General features: G+C 39.0%; 1 protein-coding gene across 2 annotated transcripts in view; it reads right to left on the minus strand.

Moving 5' to 3' along the window:
• Positions 1-18,335, minus strand: part of STK17B (serine/threonine kinase 17b) — a 36,456-nt gene extending 18,121 nt beyond the window's left edge. The window contains exons 1-2 of one of the 2 annotated variants that reach the window (XM_072612734.1): positions 18,210-18,335; positions 4,230-4,392 (exon numbers count right to left, since the gene is read on the minus strand). In XM_072612734.1, coding sequence (XP_072468835.1) covers positions 4,230-4,351 — 122 coding nt within the window. In that variant the 5' untranslated portion in view covers positions 4,352-4,392; positions 18,210-18,335. The other variant, XM_072612735.1, reaches the window with a different exon arrangement.
• Between the last annotated feature and the right edge of the window lie 1,307 nt (positions 18,336-19,642).

Genomic DNA, 19,642 nt, shown 5'->3' on the forward strand with positions numbered 1-19,642 from the left:
GGCTTCCTGTAGATGAAGAGATTTTAGTAAATGCAGGGGAAATCAAGATGACATATAAACAGAAGATAATAAAAAAAGTTGGTCTCAATAAAAGAATTACATTCTCATACATATGATATTTAATGGCTAGCCAAGGTAATAAACATCCTAAAAAACAGATAAAGTATCCTTTAAAAAAAAAGTAACAATTTATAGTAACAATTGACCTCAAAGCTGCATTCTAATGTCATGAATGACCAGTTTCAGGAAGAAAAAAAAACAGGTTTAACATTCTTGAAAACTAAATATTAGCAATAATAATGATGATGAGAATGATAATATAACTAACATTATACAGTACTTATAATATGCCTGACACATTGCTAAGTGCTGTACAGTTATCCTCTCATTTGATCCTCACAAAATCCTAGAAGGTACCTGCTATTATTATTCCCATTTTACAGATTAGGAGAAAATGGAGGTGGAAGTGACTTACCCAGGTTCAGTGTCTGAGGACAGGGCTGAACTCAGGTCTTCCTGGCTCCAAGCCTGTGCTCTATCCACTTCACCACATAGATGCTTGGAGCAAATCATAACTGGGCCAAGATTTTGATACTATTCAATTCAACAAACATTTGTTAAAGACCTACTATGTGCAAGGGTACTGGGTAATTTAGGATCACTAACCCTAAATAAGACCTTCTCGGAAAAATTTCAAATTTTTATTTGTAGATATTTGCAGTTGCATTTTACGATGAATATTTTTTATGGTGAAGTAGTTAGAGAGCCTACCTTGAAATCAGAAAGACCTGGGTTCAAGTCCCAACTCTAGCAAATAAGGTTATTTGATCCTAGACAAATTACTTAAATTCTCCTTCAATCAGCATAAGAAGTTAGTTTCCTTATTGGGAGTGCCCCATATCATGAAATCAGAGGTCTGCTCCCATCTCTATTTTATAAATCAGAAGACTGGCACCAAAGCTAAAATTTTCATTTACATGCTATTAAATTATGTTATTTAAATTGCTTTTGTCAAAATGTCAGGTAATGTATTGCCAGGTAATTCATTTTCCTTCAACTCTGAAATGCTAGTCACATCTTAAAAGTGTTAAATGGCACCCTGCTCCTAAAATAAATTATTCTGTATTTAATTGCAAAATGGTGGAATAAGTAAAATGAATTACACATCTTAACTTGGCATCTAAAAGTCTTTTCTTAACAATATTCCTCAACTCAGGCACTCAGCAGCTAAATTGCCTTGCAGTTAGTCTACAGCATTCTACAATACACAATAAAATTTGAAAGACAAAAAAAACCCACAAAGGAAGTTGACATTTATTTCTGAATCTGCCTCGCCCTTCCAACCACAAGAAGTTCTATGAAAACTTGCCTCACTTAACAAAAAAAAAAAACCTTAAACTTTACCCAACATATTCTAAAAAACAGGAACAGCTCAAGTTTCTTAAGAATACTTGAAACTTCACTAGTAACTTCTGTATGTTTTCCTTCTGTTTACTGATGTTTTTCTTTTCTGAAATACTTTATGGGAATGAAAAACAGCTTGAATGGAAAGCTTTATCATGCATCACCCGCTGAATCTGTATGTATCTGCACTTAAAAATATGCAAAAATACTAACGGCAACAAGATCCTAATTTCTATTTCCCAGGTCCATATGCCAGCTGAATTTGGTAAACAAATTTAAAGAATATCTTAAAAGTTCATCAAAGAAGTGTCAGAAGTTTCAATATATCAGTGTTTAAAAAAAAATCAGTTTTCACTCAGGAATTATTACCCTATCCTAACTAAATGATAAGAAGGTTTTTCTTTTTGTGGGAGGCGAGAATGAGTAAATACAATGGAGAAGTTAATCACTTTCCATCTCTTTACTAAACAGGTACAAATATATAAGTATATTGAAACTACACATTAATCTTAAACCAATGATTCTCCATTACTAAAGATGCCTCATCTGTAAAAACAAAACATCTTTAATTAATGGTTCCATTATACATTATCAAAGATTAAGTGCTCTAAATCTCTCAAACTTCTATTTGCCAAAATATTCCAAAGTTCCTAATCCTTCCCCCTGTGCCTTGAAACTATCCCTTTATTCCAACGTTGACCCTCCACTTCTTTCTTCTATATCTTCCATCTCTTACAGGTTTTCCCAGTGCTGAAAAACAAAACTGTCCCTCAAACCTTCTATGCTTTTGTGCCAGCAGTTCATACATGACATGTCAGTGCCAAGACTACTCTTACTCCAAAGCAGAAATTTCCTCACCATGCATATGCTCATGAACTCCTTGCAATTTGGTTGCTAAACCTACAACTCTACTGAAACTGCTTGCTGATAAGAGTCCTAATCTCATCTCCAAATATCATAACCTTTCCTTAATCTGAGAATCATCCATCTTCCTTATACTGTATATCTGGAGCACTTGCCACTGCTAACTAGGCTCTCCTTGATATGATTTTCTCTCATCTTCCCTGATATTTTGTTTCTAGCTTCTTTCCTTTCTATTATCATCTCATTCACAGTCAGAGAGCATTAGAGATGAAGGAACTTTAGAGCTCACTGACTTTAACCTTGACATTTTACAGATGAGGGAAACTCATCTATATGGTCTGTAAGGAGCTGAGCATTAAGTGCTCTGTCCAAGGTCAGGTGGAGGCTGAGCCAGAATCAGAATCCAGGCAGCCAAGCTTAATCCATGTCCTTTTCCTTCTAGGTCGCCCTGACAGCTTCCTCTTCTCAACCCATTAAGGATTATTTTCCTCAACGTTTATCTTCTTGTCTTTGTCTAAGCTCTCTCCCTAGTATGCTTCATTCATGCCAATAGCTTCAATGTTACTTCTATAGGAAGGGTTCTCAAATATAATCTTCAGTTCTGAATTCTCTCCAGAACTCCAGACCCAACTTTACAGATTTGCAAATATCTGCTAGATAACTCCACCTTAATGTTCTACCAGTACATCAAATTCAACATGTCCCAAAACTGAACTACAATTGTTAAACATTTATCGACATACTCCTTATGCTAATTCCTCTAACCCCATTTTATATGTTCAATTAGTTGTCAGAGATCCATTGACTCTACCTTGCAATATTATACTCTTCCTTTCTATTTTTACAAATTACAACTCAAATCACATCTGCGAATATTTTTAGTACTCTATGATCAAGGACAGTTAGCTGCTTTCTTACTCTCTTCCTTCTTATTTTGGGTTCAACTTCTTATTAGTTATTTTATTCAAATATTTTCAAGTCAAAGATAATTTTCCTTAATGAGCAAACAGAAGCAAAGAAAAGCTAAGCAGTTCTGTTTCCATTTATCATTTGTTAAGTTGAAATGATCCTCCTTCTTTATCCATTACAGTTACCAAAAAAAAACCAAAAAACAAAAAACTGCAAAAAAACCTCCCAAAACAAACTCTCACACACTACTAAAGGCTATGTTAACATATTTAGGAAAAGTAAACTAGAAGAACATCATTCTTTCTGTTCTTTTTTTTTTTTTTTCAACTAAATAGAATGCACTAGGTCTATTTCCTGGGATATCAGGTAAATAGTCTCCCTTATATGTCGTTGTCTGCACATTTTTATGACTGAAAGATGTAGAGTTTCATTTTGGGATCCATAACCTAGGTTCCTATAGGACTCCTTCTAGAGGCATTGTTACACAGGTAGACAAATAGTTAAGGCCATGACTTTAACAGTTAAGAATACATCATAGGGGTTAGGGGGTCAGTGGTCACCAAGATATGGGAAGTCTGTATAAAATTTTTTGACCCTCCTTTTGTACCAAAGAAGAAGTCTGAATTATCATGATATGAAAAGATGAAATGTTGGTATTATACAATACTATCCATATATTTTATGCATTTCTAAATTACTAAACTTTTTCTGTGTCATCTGCAGGCCTTTGCATCTCATTTGCAGCTTTTGCAAAACTCCAAAATTCCCATTTAATTTCTTATGCTGACCTGTGAAATATTAAAACTGCAGTGGGAAAAATCGTGATGTGGAAGGAATAACTATTCCTCAGATCGTGTCAGAAAAACAAATCCTGTAATTTACCACTACAATTCACGTCCACAAGTGTTCTAAAAGGAATTCCTTTTAAAAAAGGAAAGAAATGAAAAAGAGCACAACTATAGAAACAATAGTTTTAAAAAAACAATCCCATGCCATCACTTTATTTAATTAAATGATACTAATCTCTGGTTCCCATTCAGCAGTTTCCTTACCTTCCGAGCTCTTTAGATGTGAGCATGTAAAAATTGTGAAAATTTTCTGTCTTTATTGGAGTTTGGATAGATGTAGACAGCAGACCTGAAAGGCTCCAGCAATCAAATCTTCTTCTGGACATACTGAGTATAAAGGTGTTCTTCTCTAGTTGCTTATTTTCACCTGTTAAAAAAAATACAGGACATACCAACTTAAATGTAATTATAAAATACGATGCTATCTCACAGAGACAGGATATGAGTTACATTGTATGGTTCCAAATATAGTCATGAGATATGACTAACAAAACCAAAAAAAAAAATCTAACACCTTTTCAGTCCACAGGGGATTTAAAAAAAAAAAGTATGCCTGTAGACTTAATTAGCTTTATTCATTTTCAGAACATAACTAAATAAAATACCTGAAAACACCCTTTATATTCTCAAAAGTCCTTCCATCTATTCAGCCTACCATTTACCCCAAGCCTCTCCTTCTACATATAAGGAAACTCAAGTTCAGGAAGATGAAGTGACTTGTCCAAGGTCTCACAGCAGTAATTGAGCTGGTACGTGAACCCAGGCCTTCTGAATCTAGACCCAGCACTTTCTGCTACGCCACCACATTTTCCTCTTTCAGTTCGGAATAATGATTGGACTCTAATTGAAACAAAATAACACTAAGCTTCATGCTTCAAGCTGAGGAAAGATAGAAGTGAAAATTAAATGGTATGAGGTCATTTTTTGTACATGCAACCATACACTATCTGTGTTGTATTCACTTGTAGATCCCGCCACTTTTAAACCACGAGATTAATTTATGTGAGGAAAGGTGGTAATATACTGAAATCTTTGCTATACTTCTCCCATCTAACCCCTTCTCTCTATTCTTAGTTCAGAGTTACCGATATCTAGATTACTACAACAGATTCTTAATAAGTTACCCTGCCTCGAACCTCTTCCACACACTCCTTTGCATCCTCTACCTAACTGCCAAAGTCATTTTCCTTGAGCTCAGATCTGACTTAGCCTTTCCTCTAACTCAGTAAATTCCAGTGGATCCCTATAGCCTCTAGGATAAAATAAACACACTGCTCTGTTTTTTGAAGCCCTTTACAACGTGGCTCCCACATATCTTTCGAGTCTCACAGACACACTACTACTTTCTCTTCCATTTCATCTGGGCACTATTGCGGGCCATCTCCAGTCACTCTGATCTAAATCTTGCCACTGGACCCAAGGAGAAAGTGAGGCTGGCGATTTTGCACAACCCTCCTTTGCTTAAATCCAAGCCAACTGCAAGTCATGGCATCACCTTCCTGATGTCAAAGTCCTCTTAGAGAATAAAGAGCACTATTGTACTGGCCGCCCTTCATCTCTTGGAATGAACTGTCTTCACTTCCACCTCATGGAGTCCCACACCTCAGTCAAGATGCACTTCAAGGACTACCTTCTTCAGAAAGTCTCCAGCTGCTGGTATCTTCGCTTCCTAATTAGCAAGTATGTATCTGGTATGTATTTCTTCTTTATATATTTATAATGTGCATATGATTCCCCTTAGAGAATGTAAGTACCTTAAAAGTAAGAACAATTCAATTTTTGGTCTTTGTATTCCCAGCGTCCATGGGGTACAGTACCTGACACACAGTAGGTGCTTATAAATGCTCACTGACTGGTTGATTGCAGCATGGAACTTAGTACAACAGTTACGTGTTAAATTGCAAAGTTTTTTTCATTTCTCAGAAATTACAACACCTCAAACTCCTCCTCTTCCTTTAGGGGGGTCAGGGCTAAATATATCTGGGCTCTCAAAATGTCTGCGTTATGATGACAAATTATCTGACAACTGCTATCAGAAATGTATCTATGAGAGTATGAATGGTGTGAACTCAGACTTATCTGTAGCAGCACACTATATTCACTAACACTGGGGACAGAATTAACTCCTGCCACAATAAGCCAGAGGAAAGAAAATACAAACAGAACTCAGCATGTCTTGGGGTGCTTTCCTAGTTATCAGAAATAAAATACACTCATTCCTTCCAGAATAGGAAGGCCTGCACCTGATTCTCAATCTGCAAACAACCAAATCTGTCTTGAGGGCCAGACTGTGGTCAGTCTATTACCTACAGATGGCAGTCACCATCCTTTCTTCTCTTCCAGTACTTTAGCCAAATACCAACCCCACAACTAGCAAAGGTGATGCAAATACACTGTAACCTATGCTGATCCTTTACCACTCTTGTTATTTTGGCCAGTTATTCTGCCAACAGGTTTCTGTTCCTTTTGACTTTAAAGGTCCAAGGTCCAAAGAAGCAGTGTCTTGCCCTGCCAGCCATACTGTAGAAAATGAGAAGGCTGCTTTGATTTAAAATCCAGAGTTCTTTCCCCTTCATATTTTAGTTTGTGGTTTTTAAAAAAAATTTCCATTATTCTTTCCACCACATCATGCCATCTCTCCTAGTCTCAGACAGAACAAGAATCATTATATGCCCAGTCTGGCCACCAATAGTACTGAAAATTTTAATTTTGGACTCTCACCTCTCTCTCATGTCTAGCTAACTGTGTCATCATAAGCCTGCAAGATCTTTACTTTTTTAAAATTCAATTTTATTTTCAAGTCCTCATTCTCTCCTTCTCCCCCATTGAGAAAGAAAAACAAAGTGTTCTAAACACAAACAGTCAAACAAAACAAATTCTTACATTTGTCATCTCCAAAAAAAATATGCCTTAATCTGTATATCACCTGTCTGTCAAGAGGTGGGTGGCATGTTTCATCATGACTCCTCTGGAATGGTGAGGTTGGTCATTGTGTTGATCAAAGTTCCTAAGTCTTTCAAAATTGTTTCTTACAATATTGTTATTACTGTATTAATAGCACTCCTGATTCTGCTCACTTTGCATCAGTTCAAACAAATGCAAGACCTTTTCTTCACAGTGATAGCACTAAGAAGTAACTCTGGAAGACCCACAGCTGAGGCCACCCACACTTCCTTATTGGTGTTGCTCATACGCAGGAGGAGGGTAGGTCTGGGCCTCCTTTTACTCATTTTAAGACAGGATGTCTGCTGTTTTTCTCACTCTAGGTGTATTTGGAGGGGGAAAAAATTAAAAACAGTTAACTGCCACTGGGTATCATATCTAGATAAGATCTGGATCTCCTGGAAGCATATAAATGATTTGTGGTTCAATAGGAAAGGGACCTAGTGCTTAACTTCCTTAAGGGAGCCTTTCTAGCTAGCAGTTCCCAGTTAATCTCAATGTAAATGCAGATCAAGAAGCAACAGTTAAAACCGAACACAAAACAAGTGATTGGTTTAAGACTGAGAAAGGAGAACAACAAGTCTGCATATTGTCACCTTTTTTATTTAATTTATATGCAGAGTAAATCATGCAAATGCTAGGCTAGATCAATCAAAAAGCCAGAATTAAGGTTGCCAGGAGAAATATCAACAATCTTAGATATGCAGATGATATCACTCTGATGGCAGAAACTGAAGAAGAATTAAGAAGCCTCTTGATGAGGGTTAAAGAGCAGAGTGTAAAAGCTGGCTGGAAGCTCAACATCAAAAAAACTAAACTCTTGGCAACTAGTCCCATCATTTCCTGGCAAATAGAGGGAAGAAGAAATGGAAGCAGTATCAAATTTTATCTTCTTGGGCTCAAAGATCACTGCAGATGGTGACTGTAATCATGAAATTAAAAGACGCTTGCTCCTTGGAAGGAAAACTGGCAAATCTGGACGGCATGCTGAAAAGCAGAGATATCACCCTGCTGGCAAAAGTCTGCATAGTCAAAGCTACTGTTCTTCCAGTGTCACTATATGGCTGTGAGAACGGGACCACAAGGAGAGCTAAGTACCAAAGAATCAATGCTTTCAAACTGTGGTGCTGGAGACTTTTTTCTTAGCTTGTTCTTATCACTCAATAAGCATTTATTAGCCTTTACTGCGTGCTAGGCACTGTGCCAGGTGCTGACAATACAAAAAGGGGCACAAAGTCCCTGCCCTCAAGGAACTTACAATTTAATGGGAGAGATAGCATGCAAACAAACCTTAATGGCCTGAGAAGAGGAGCCAGTCAAGGAGAACTAACAGGAAAAGATCATTGATTAAGCTTGGCTGCCTGGATTCTGGTCCTGGCTCAGCCTCCAGTTACCTGACCCTGGACAGAGCGCTTAATGCTCAGGTCCTTACAGATCTGTAAAATGTCAAGGTTAAACTCAGTGATCTCAAAGATTCCTTCATCTCTAACGCTCTCTGTCTGTGAATGAGATGATGACAGGAAAGAAGGTAGGAACACAATATCAGGGAAGATGAGAGAAGATCATATCAAGGAGAACCTAGTTAGCAGTGGCAAATGCTCCAGAGATACAGTATAAGGCCTAAAGTCAGAAAGACTCATCTTCCTGAGTTCAAGTCTAGCCTCAGACACCTACTAGCTGTGTAACCCTGGGCAACTCACTTATCCCTGTTTGCCTCAGTTTCCTCATCAGTAGAATGCACTAGAGAAGGAAACGGCAAATCACTCCAGTATCTCTGCCAAGAAAATACCAAATGGGGTCATGAAGAGTCAGACATGACTCAACAACAACATTCTCACAGTGCCTGCATTTCCTGCTCACTTAACACTAAACTCTGCCAGAGGGGATGAACTGGACTAAAGGTCTAAGGGACAATTATAAGAACGGTAGAAAGGAACTGGTCTGTGTGTTCCTGTGAAAGATGCCTCACAAGCCTTGTCTTTTTATCAGTGGGAATTCCTTCTATCCTCCACTTAAGAGATGTGACCATTGCTGAAGTAGAAGCCTTTATGTAAAGTTAGTTCGTGCTTGAAAAAAAATCACAGTAGTTTGAATTCCACTCAATGTTGGGATCATCTCAGCCACCGGAATCCAGATACCACTTTGAATACTGTTATGTTTATATCCCTCAAAATGATGTGTCCCACATGACCTTCTGCCTTCCATGCCAATGAGAGGCTCAGACCATGCCAACCATACTTCTGAGATATCAACTTTCTATTTTCTCTGGTCCAGACTTACGTAAAGGAAGTAGTGCCCATTTCTTGATCTGAATGCCCAGAAGCAAGCAACACTTAGTTCATTCATCCCAAGGGCTTCTATTTCACTGAATGGAAGGTTCTATTCATCCAATCCCTTAGTGTCTTCCCACTCTGCGCCTGTTCTACTTCTTGTCAGACTTGACTCACTAAGTCCTACCTAATTTCCCATTATTAAGTAGGCATTTAATAAATATTAGTAAAATTCTCAGAGAACTTTCTCTAAGTGGAAAGTTCTTATTTTCTCTGTTTGGTCAGGGCCACCAAAGTCAAGTTTATGATGAACCAGGAATCCCTGTTTGCTTCCAGTTGTATAGATTCAAGTCCCTAATCACTTTACTTTATTTCCAAACACAAGCCCATACCTCTCTCTTGTTCAACCAAATATTGAACATTAAAATTAAGACATATTTACTCAGCTAAGTCCACAAGCACGAATTCTTTAATTCCTCACTTAACTCCTCCCTAAATACCTCAATCCAAATATATCTTTGTGGCCCCAAACAGCTCATGGACTACTGGCAATGAGCTTCTGCATCATTCTCTTAGTATGATTCCAATTTCAGTATTCAAACATGTCTAAGAACTGCTCTTTAAACAGCTATATCTATTAACTGTAAACTTCCTTTTTCCATTGGGGAATTGTTTAATGGAGCACAGCTCTTCCTAATTTCCTCACTGCAAAATTATTTGATGCACTGGAAGATGCAGGACTGAGTCTTCAAAAAGTACTTCACACTGGCCAACTAAAATCAGTGTCTACTCCAGCTGCTCCTTAAAACAAGTATAGCACTGATAGTAGTTTAGGGGTGCAGATGGGGCCTGGCACAGTTTTAAGCACTAGAAGAGTCACCAAAACTATATAACTAGACCAAGTCTCGTTGACCTAAGCTGTCACTGCTTAAAATTCTATTTTTCCCCTTTTAAGAACTCACACACTAGGTGGATTTGCTTGTGTCCACGTTGAGAGTCCAAGCCAGGTAAGCCTCAGGGACTTGGGAAGGTCGTAGCCACGTTGACTAAGTTTTCTGCTAAGTTTTCCTGATGGGGATGCATCTGTGTCTTGTCCCCAGTGCACACACCAAGGCTGAGACTGGATATTGTCTATGTCTTCCCCTTTTTGTGGTGACAAGGTCATTCAGAGAGATAGAGACAGAAGTTCTGGCTATATTTTGGATAAAATAATTATTCCAAGAATTCTCTCAGCCTACAGGTATTTGGAGCCCACATTTACTGATTCTGTGAGCATTATGGATGTTCTTGGCCTGGTGAAAATGGTTCACAGGCTTGGGGAAAATAGCTCTGTGAGTTTTAAAGGATCTGCTAACTTGTTTTTTAAAAAATATTTTGATAACTGTATTTCAAAATAAGTTGGTTTCCTTTGAAATCATATTTTACATATTTAAAAACATTATTCTAAGGAGACCAGAGGCTTTAGAAAATAATCAAAAGAGTCCATGACACATAAAAAGATTCAGAACCCCTGAACTAGTGCTATTCATCTTGCTTGTGGTCAATCTAATTATCCAACAAAGGTAGTCATCATTCTTCTTTGACCTGAAATTCTCAGCTACCTACATATCTCTACCATACTTACCTATATCATCCCATCCCCTGTTCCCCCCACCCCACCCCTATATGCTATTCTGGTAATACAAATGCAATATACTTGTCTTCTACTGCTAATGTGCTAAATGACACTAAGAAGCAATACCTTCTTCTAAACCAGGAAAGACCAAATCAAACCATCTCTGCACCCACAAGGGAAGAGTCTTCTAGTGACAGTCTAAGAGTAGCCTAGAACAGAAGGTTCCCTTTACTCAGGCTGAGCTTGTCCAACACTGTCACCCTGGGGAACAATTTAAGAAAGCATCCTTCTTAAGCTGCAGCATTGGGACCATACCCTGTTTCCTACTCATTGGTTACCTTCCCCCTATAATGGCTCTTCTGACACATCGTATTTGCCCAGGTATGAAAACTAGTGCAATGTGAGGAATGTTATGGTATCTTTTATGTACAGGTTGGCAGATGACAAACATAAATTCAGATATAGCAATGAATGCAGTGAAAAGAATGTTGAACCTGGAGTCAGAATGTAAGTGAAAATTCTAGCTGTGTCATTTACTACTAGTAATTTTAGCAAGTCACTCTAACTTTCTGGGCCTCAGTTTCCTCATTCGTAAAATAAGAGAATTGGACTATGTAAAACATCTTCAAACTCCCTTTGAGCCATGGGTGTGCTGGGGTCAGCTCAAATCATCTCCAGAGAGAGCTGGTAGTTAAATTTTCCGTGTAAGCGTATATGTCTTGGAGATCAGCATGTGCTACAAAAACATGGTTTATTGTTCTACTGATTGTTTAGACTTAAGAAAGTGACAGAGAAAATGTCAGTAATACAGATTAAATTTAAAAGTGCATGAAACATACATTCTGTTCCCCTCTCCTCAAACTGGGTGTTAAACATTTACCAGCACACCCTGGTTTCCAGCCCTAGAATTATGAAGCTAAGTGTAGCAAAAGGTATAGTTATAGAGTACTGTCTGTGGAAAAATGTGTTCCCTTAGCTCTAGAACAAGTAGGGGTACACCTTTAACATATATATTTGAGGACTGGGAGGGGAGGGGAGTTGCTAATCATATAGGCCTAAAACACCGTATCATATTTAGAGCCTTGAAAAGTAAATACTCAGAAGAACTTCCAGATTTACCTTCCCCAAATATCATAAAAAAACAAAAACAAAAACATAAAAACTACTGCCTTGGCTGCCTTCCTCACTCTACTAAAGTTTGGCTATACAGCAGTTCTCTTGTACAGACCCAGACAATCTTATGAAATAAAACAGCAGTGTCTTAATTGGTAACTACTTTGAAAAACTATAGTAAAGAAAACTCTATCACCAAGTTTATCTGAACTTCATTGTAGTACTGTGCTAGGCACTGTAAAGATAATGTTGATGGACACTGTATACTTCTAGGAGGGCTTTATATGGAAAGCGGCCCACTCCCATTTGTCCTGAGTACATGAAGTCAGAGCTAACAGTCCTAAGAGTTTATAATAAACTGGACTACTGTGGTAGACTCCTAACTGGTCTCCCTGCTCATGTCCCTTCCTCCTTCAATCCAGCGTTCACGCAGACCTAAATTAATATTCCTAAAACAAACAAAACAAGCCTGATTATGTCACTATTCTTCTCCAAAAGCTCAGTGGCTCCCTAGTGCCTCCAGGATAAAAAACAAACTCCCATTTGAGATTTCAAGCCCTCCATTCCATCTTTTCAGACTTACTTAATTGACATCACTCCTCCCATTATACACCCTACCTTACAGCCAAACTGTCCTATTTTCTGTTCCCCGAATGGCAAATTCCATGTCCCACCTTTGTCCCTTTTCAGAAGCTGTTCCCTATCCCTATTTCCTCTCCCTACTTCCACCTCCCATGCCTGGAATGCGTTCCTTTCCTCACTTCTGCTTTTTGGTATCCCTAGCTCCATTCAAATAGGCCTCTCCCGATTCCGGAAGCACTGCCCTCCCTCCACATACATGACTTCTCCAGTAAAATTTAACATCTTTTAGGATAGGGCCTATTTTCATGTTTACCTTTTCAAACTCAGGGTCTGGTAAGTGCTTAATAAATGTTTAATAAAAATGCTTTTTGAGTTGAATTATGTGGATTTATGTTGGAATAAGAAGTATGCCTAACTAATATAGACTATAACTTACATTTTGTGGCTAAATATTAAAAAGGCCCACTAGGTAGAGTAGAAAGCAACAATAAGGAAATTAACAAATTGGTTTTCCTCTTACTTCACTATTTCATTCTTTATTCTCTCCTTATAACCAATTCTTCATATTACCCCTCCATTAAAAAAGAAAAAAAGGCAAGATAAGATTTCTATGTCTAGGACTTCCAGACAATAATATGTACTGGTTCTCATCTGAACTACTATTTACACATTCTAGGATTGAAGTTAGGTGGTCAGGAACTGAAATGTATATCAAGTATTACAAGCAGCAAGCATATACTGTAGTTTTAACCCAACCCCAACACACACATTCAGAAGTCCCAAGAATCCAACCAAGAAGTTAAAGTAGTACTGTACTATGCAAGCTATTATCTGATAATGTAAGACTCAGTTAAATAAAGAACTATTTTACACTCTTATCAGAGGCCTTCATTTCTCTACAGAGCATTACATAAGCATATTGCCTTCCCAAGCTAGACCATCAATAATGACAGTTTACCATTTATCAAAAGCCCATTAAGGTTTACCAAGTATTTCCCCTACCTATCCTGTGATAAAAGCAGTTTTAAGTATTATTATCCTCCTTTTACAGCTGAAGAAACCAAGGCTCAGAGTTAAAGTACCCTATCCGTGGTCATACCACCCACTCGTGCTGCAGCTAAGCCCCCCAACTTCTGACTCTAAAGTCCAAAAATCTTTATGCACTATTAGGATTATTCATCATATTGAGGGGCTGCTGTGCACTTTTATTTTGCTAGTTATCAAAGGAAGAGTATAAAGGGTATAAAAAGCAAGGGAGACCTTTACCTAGAGTCAGAGCAACACATATTTGAATACTGCTGCCTTTTTTTAATAGCCATAAATAGGACTGAGGGATCCCCTGAAAGCTTAGTTTTAGAGGACAGTTATGTATTGGAGAACTGTTGGCACTTGACAAAGGGTAAGGGAGCTCTTTCTGAAATCTCTGCCCAATCACACAAAGGAGAGGTGGTCAGAGAACATATCCATAAGTGTGGAAAGACAAGGAAGGAGTTATTGAAAAGAGCTAATGAATGGCACTGAACCTTGGAAGAGAGCCATGAAGACACAAGTTCAGGTGATTTTTTCCCCCTAGATTCTCAAAAAGGGAAGGCTGTATCCCAATCCCTCTTTAAGCATTTTTGATCTCCTAGTTTTTAAAATGCCTGCACTAAGAAAAGTATAAACTAGAAAAGTATATCTAGTTCCACTGACAAATACAGGAGCACTTCAGTTAACTAATTCCAGCTTGACCATTTAGGTAGTTAACTGCCCCAGGGCTGAAGTCCCCAGAACCAGCCCCAGCCTTGAACTCTATGCCAAGAAAGTGAGCCACTCTGCTTTCTTCTTCCAGTACTTTCAGAAGAAGAAACAGGCACCATAATTGTCAACCAGGATAGACAGAAACTGAGGAATGCATAAAGGCCAAGAAATACACAGTATCATGAAAAAACAGGTTTCCACTGTAAACAATAAATTATTCTTATTAAAAACTACAAGCAGAAGAGTACACATTATAAATTTAAGTCCGTTAATTTCTGCTTAACTTAAAGAAGTTAATACCATATGACTGTTAAGTTTGAAAAAATGTTGCCCTATTACATTATTATACATGGAAGGGGGGTGAAGGGGTGAGTGACAATAAGAAGGAATTGGACAGCAATGAAATTTAAAAAAAAAACTATTACATTAAAATGAGAAAATGTCTAGTCTGCTTATTAAATCAGTATTGTGACTGAAGAACCGCTAGGACAGACACTTGGTCAGATGGAAAGAAATCTTCAACATATTAACTGAGAGGCAAGTATGGAAGTGCTGCACCTGATAGCATGTAAGCTCCTTAGGGGCAGGGATGTTTTATTATTATCTCTGACGTCCATCATCTAGCCTATGTAGTGAAGCCTTCCCTAACCCCTCTTAATTCCAGTGCTTTTGCTCTTTTAATTATTTCTTATTTATCCTGTATATAGTTTGCTTTGCATATATTTGTTTGAAAGCAGTCTCCCCAGTACCTTGTAATCTCCTTGAGGGCAGGGACTGTCTTTTATCTCTCAGTATCCTTAATATGCTTGTTGATTGCTTGACACAGATTGAGTGACTTTGAGTAAATAATTTAATCTCAGTGCTTGAACAACTTTCTAAAACTAAAATGAATTACAGATCTCTATCAGTAGATGAAATTGGCATACTGTGAGTTTATAAAAAAAACTGACAAAACCACAGATTTAGACAATTCCTCTCCCACATTAACAGTTGCTCACTTATTAATAAATATGTTTTAACTAATGATGAAAAATAATTAAAAGCATAATTACTGAAGTAATATTTTTTAAACTTATGGATAGTAAAGATCATCTTCTTGACAATAACATCATTTAATAATAGTATATTACTAAATAATAAACTAGGTGAAATTAAACTTATCAAGGTAAATGTAAACCACTTTTGTTGAAAACATAAGCAACAGGAAAATTTCATACATATGGCCTAAAAGGCAGTAACACTGTTAACAATGTTGACCTAAGATATATCCCTAAATGCACTAAAAAACTTTTTAAATGTCATTGAATGTGAAGAGCCCTGTCAAGTTATAAGGCATACATCCTACCAAAAACACATGCTAAAATTTTAGCTTGTGGCAGCTCAGCTAAAATTAAGGAAATGTTAGCCACTGATTGGGTAAGGAAATCCCCAGTATTGGAAGAATACAGTTCTACAGTTTTAACCTTTTAAGAATTACTAGTTTCATGTAACAGTGGTAAAAGATTGCTGGAACAAGATTAACCATGAACCTTCTGAGTGTAAAATGTCTATTACCATAGAATTATCAGACTTAAGACTTTTATATTATTTGGCATACTCGTCAAGTCTAGAGTTTCCTTCAAACCTGATGCTGTCATTAACGGAACCATTTTAATTCACCATTTAATCATCACACAAAAATAAATGCCAGATCTTTGTTACCGAAAATTAATATTTCTAAGTTTAAAAAAATAGCATTCCTTTAATAAAATTACACATAACATTTTCCCATTTTTTCTTAAGTTGCCTTCAGTTTTTTGGGCCCATATTTTACAAAATGGAAAAGTATCATTTGAGAGATGTGTAGGAATAAAGAAAAGATAAGCATGAAAAGTAAGTGTGCCATAATTGAGATATTAGCACATAAAAGATACAATCATTTGTTTGTAAAACGCCCATCAAACTACCAGCAACAGAGAGGAAATTGGGGTAACATTATTTCTTAGGAAAAAGGTAGTTCCACATATGTTTTTAACATTTATAAGCCAAGAAATATTTTTAAATGTGCAAAAATTAATAAATAAGCCCTAACTGCTACACTATAAAATTGTTGAAAAATACTTTCTCATAGCTTTCAGTGAGAAAGTAAATTTACTGACCTTAAATAAAATAATGCTCCTGGGCTCAGAAGTTGAGTGACAAATTTCAGAAGGGTTCTGAATGTATTTATGAAATATTCATTCACATATTTTCCACCTTGTCCAATGTTTCCTTTAATACAACAGGGTGTCACAGTGAAAATATATATTTATAAAAGATATGACCACTTAAAAGAGTCAACCAATCGCACTCAAAGGATCAGTTTCAGAACTGGAAATGGCCCTTCAAAGTTCCCTTGGTCCAAGCCCTTCATTTTACAGATGAAGAAACTAAGACCCAGAGAAGTAAAGGTCACCTAGGTAGCAGGTGACAGAGTCTGGTTTTCAACCCATGTTCTCAGATTCCAATTCCAATTCCACCAGACCAGGAAGTCTCATTACAAACTTTAAAATCTCATTAGCACTAAGTACATCTCATTACTAGATAAACAAAACAGCAAATGTGTCATACACTCCTCTGGGCTCCGTTTGGGGAGTCTTTTTTTTTTTTTTTTTTGCTATTTTTTTAACTGAAATTCACTTAAAATATTTTGCATTTAGGTATACTGGAAGAAGTTGATTTCTTTACAGAACCTCAATATACGAAGTGCTGCCTCTCTGCCACCAAAATAATAAAAACTAAGACTACTGAGCTGCCAACACTGATATATTAATTTTTTTCCCTCTATTTTCTAGGTTGGGATGACTCAAATATGAGCTATCTGCCTAAAATGAGTGACAACGAAAACAACTTTATGGGGACAAAGTCAAACCCTTACAAAAGTACATTTCTGTGTATACCCCTATTAGTAAAAGTTACTTTTTATTTAAAGGCCGGTTATAGAGAAGCTTGAAGAAAGCAAACGAAGAGATCCTGACTAAACAAGAAAGAGAAAACAAAACTAAATGAACTGAGGTCTGAGAGACTGAGGGTAAGTAAAACCCATCAGGGGGAGTAAATTCTCATTAAACGAAAAGCAGGTCCCCCCTCACCTTGTCGGTCCCAAGGTGCACATTCCCAACGAGGAGAAAAAGTGCATTCTAAGTAAACAGACCTGAAAACGCAGGCGCCAACAAACATGACAAGCAGAAGGGAGCTGTCTCCTAACTTTTACCTAGTCTGAGAACTTCAGGAGGGCAAGGATGACACACGGGGAAAACCTTTAACACCTCTACCCTTCTCTCCCCCACGACTCAGGGATGGATACTAGGCTAGGAGGCTAGAATAGAAGCTCAGGGTTTGGGGAAAGAAATAGGGGGAATGGACAAGATCTGCTGAAAGGAGCAGTAAATAAATGAACACACCGAAGGGTGCCAACTGTCAAGCCCTTTTCTAGAGGTGTGCCGGTAAAAGTTTAACAACCGGCTCTGGGGAAGAATTCGAGGCACACTTTCACATTTAATCTGCATTAACATTTTCGCAGCCACTTTGTTAAACCCAGAGAATCAACAGAACAATAAATCCAGCCCGGACTTGCACGGTTTGCCCATTTCCGAGGTGTAAAACGCTCACACCGAAGATTTCACACCTTGCCCACCGCGCTCCCCGCCCCGAAGCGCCAAGGACTTGAACTTGACCCCCGGTAGCCGCAGCTCGCGCCACCTGTGTTCAGCCCCGAAGGCCCTCGGGACCCTTCCGAGAAGCTGCCGCCCTGCCCCCGCCCAGCTGGGCGCGGGCATGGAGGGGAAACCTTCCAGCCCGGAGGGGGGATGGAGGGGAACCCCCCCCCCAGACCGTGGGATCCCCTGGCCCTGGTGGGGGCGGGGACAGGGCGGAGGGACCTTCCCCTCCTCCCACACTCACCGGCGGCTCTCCGCACACGCTGCCCCCTCGGCGGGGGAAATCCCTAGGTCCCGGGCCAAACAACGGAGGCGTTGGGGAGACCCCGAGTCCTCAAGCTCTGGGCGAGGCCAGGACGCGGGACGTGTCCTCTCCTTCCCTCCCGGCGGCGAAGACCTGGGCTCGGACAGCCACAGCCACAGCAGCGGCCGCAGCAGCGACGGAGGCGACAGCAACCAGGTCCTAACCAGGTCTTACAGTTGAGGTTTGAAAACTTGCAGCCTCGTCGTCCGGCTGCCCAGCCCGGGGGACTCCGCCCCCTCCATCCCGCCGAACCAATCAGGGTCAAGTTCAGGGGCGGGGCTGACACGTGACGCTCTAGGGAGGGCTGGCTGGTGGAAACTTTGGGTGCAGCCCTGTCCCAGGCTGGCCCGGGGTGTCTCGTGGCGGGCGGTGACTTGGGAGTCTGCAGAGACCGCAGGCTGGCTGGGGGTGGGGCAGAGCTAATTACAAGAAGGGAGGAGGAGGGAGAGGGAAGAGGGGAGAGAAAGAGGAGGCGAAAGGCAGAGAGGGAGAGGAGGGGGAGAAGCAGAGAGGAGACTAGGGGAGAAGGAGGGAGGAGAGGGGAAACGGAGAGAGAGAGGGAGAGGGGGAGACAGAGACGTGCAAAGCTGCTCCGTGGTACTTGTCATCAGCAGAGAGAGGAGGTCAGACCCAGGGCCAGGGGATGCTCACAAGGGACTGGAGATAGTGGAGGGCCAGGGAGAACTTTCCGCAGTCGTGGAACAGGCTTCTTTGCACTCCAGCGGCAGTGGAATGATCTGAACCTTTCTTTGGGACTGTAGAGGCAAATTCTTTTGTAGCATGGGAGCTTGTGCAGGGAGATTTGTAACAGTATCTCCATCCCCACTGCCCCTTCTTGAGATTTGTAACAGTATCTCCATCCCCACTGCCCCTTCTTGTAAACAGAACATTGACCCTTTTTTTTAAACATTTCAGAGGAGTGCAATTACCAGGACTTACTGATTATTTAGATTTTCTCAATGAATGAAAATTAAAATAGTAAGTACTGAGATGGTTTATTACTTGAAAGAGATGTTCTCAACAGAATATAATTATACATGTATATTTAATGTTCTGTTTGTAACAGGGTGCATCAATAATGAATTGTAGAACACTTAGAAAAGCCCTTTTGATATAAAGAAGTTGTCAAAAGACAGCCCCAGGACAGGCAAGGTATGCAGCAGGTTAAAGTAGTAGTGTCAGATAGTGGCCACGAATCCATATATATATATATATATAAGGATCCCAGGGGGCCACATATTCATTTAGTTTTAAAATGTAATGTTACCTGTCTTATTGCATTTTTACTGATCTTGTGTAATATTTCTTAATTATATTTTAATATGGTTCAGGCCCCACACCAAGTTTGACACCTCTGGGTTAGAGAATAACTG

Source organism: Notamacropus eugenii, chromosome 5 (assembly GCF_028372415.1).
Source record: "Notamacropus eugenii isolate mMacEug1 chromosome 5, mMacEug1.pri_v2, whole genome shotgun sequence".
In the NCBI taxonomy this organism is placed as follows: Eukaryota; Metazoa; Chordata; class Mammalia; order Diprotodontia; family Macropodidae; genus Notamacropus; species Notamacropus eugenii.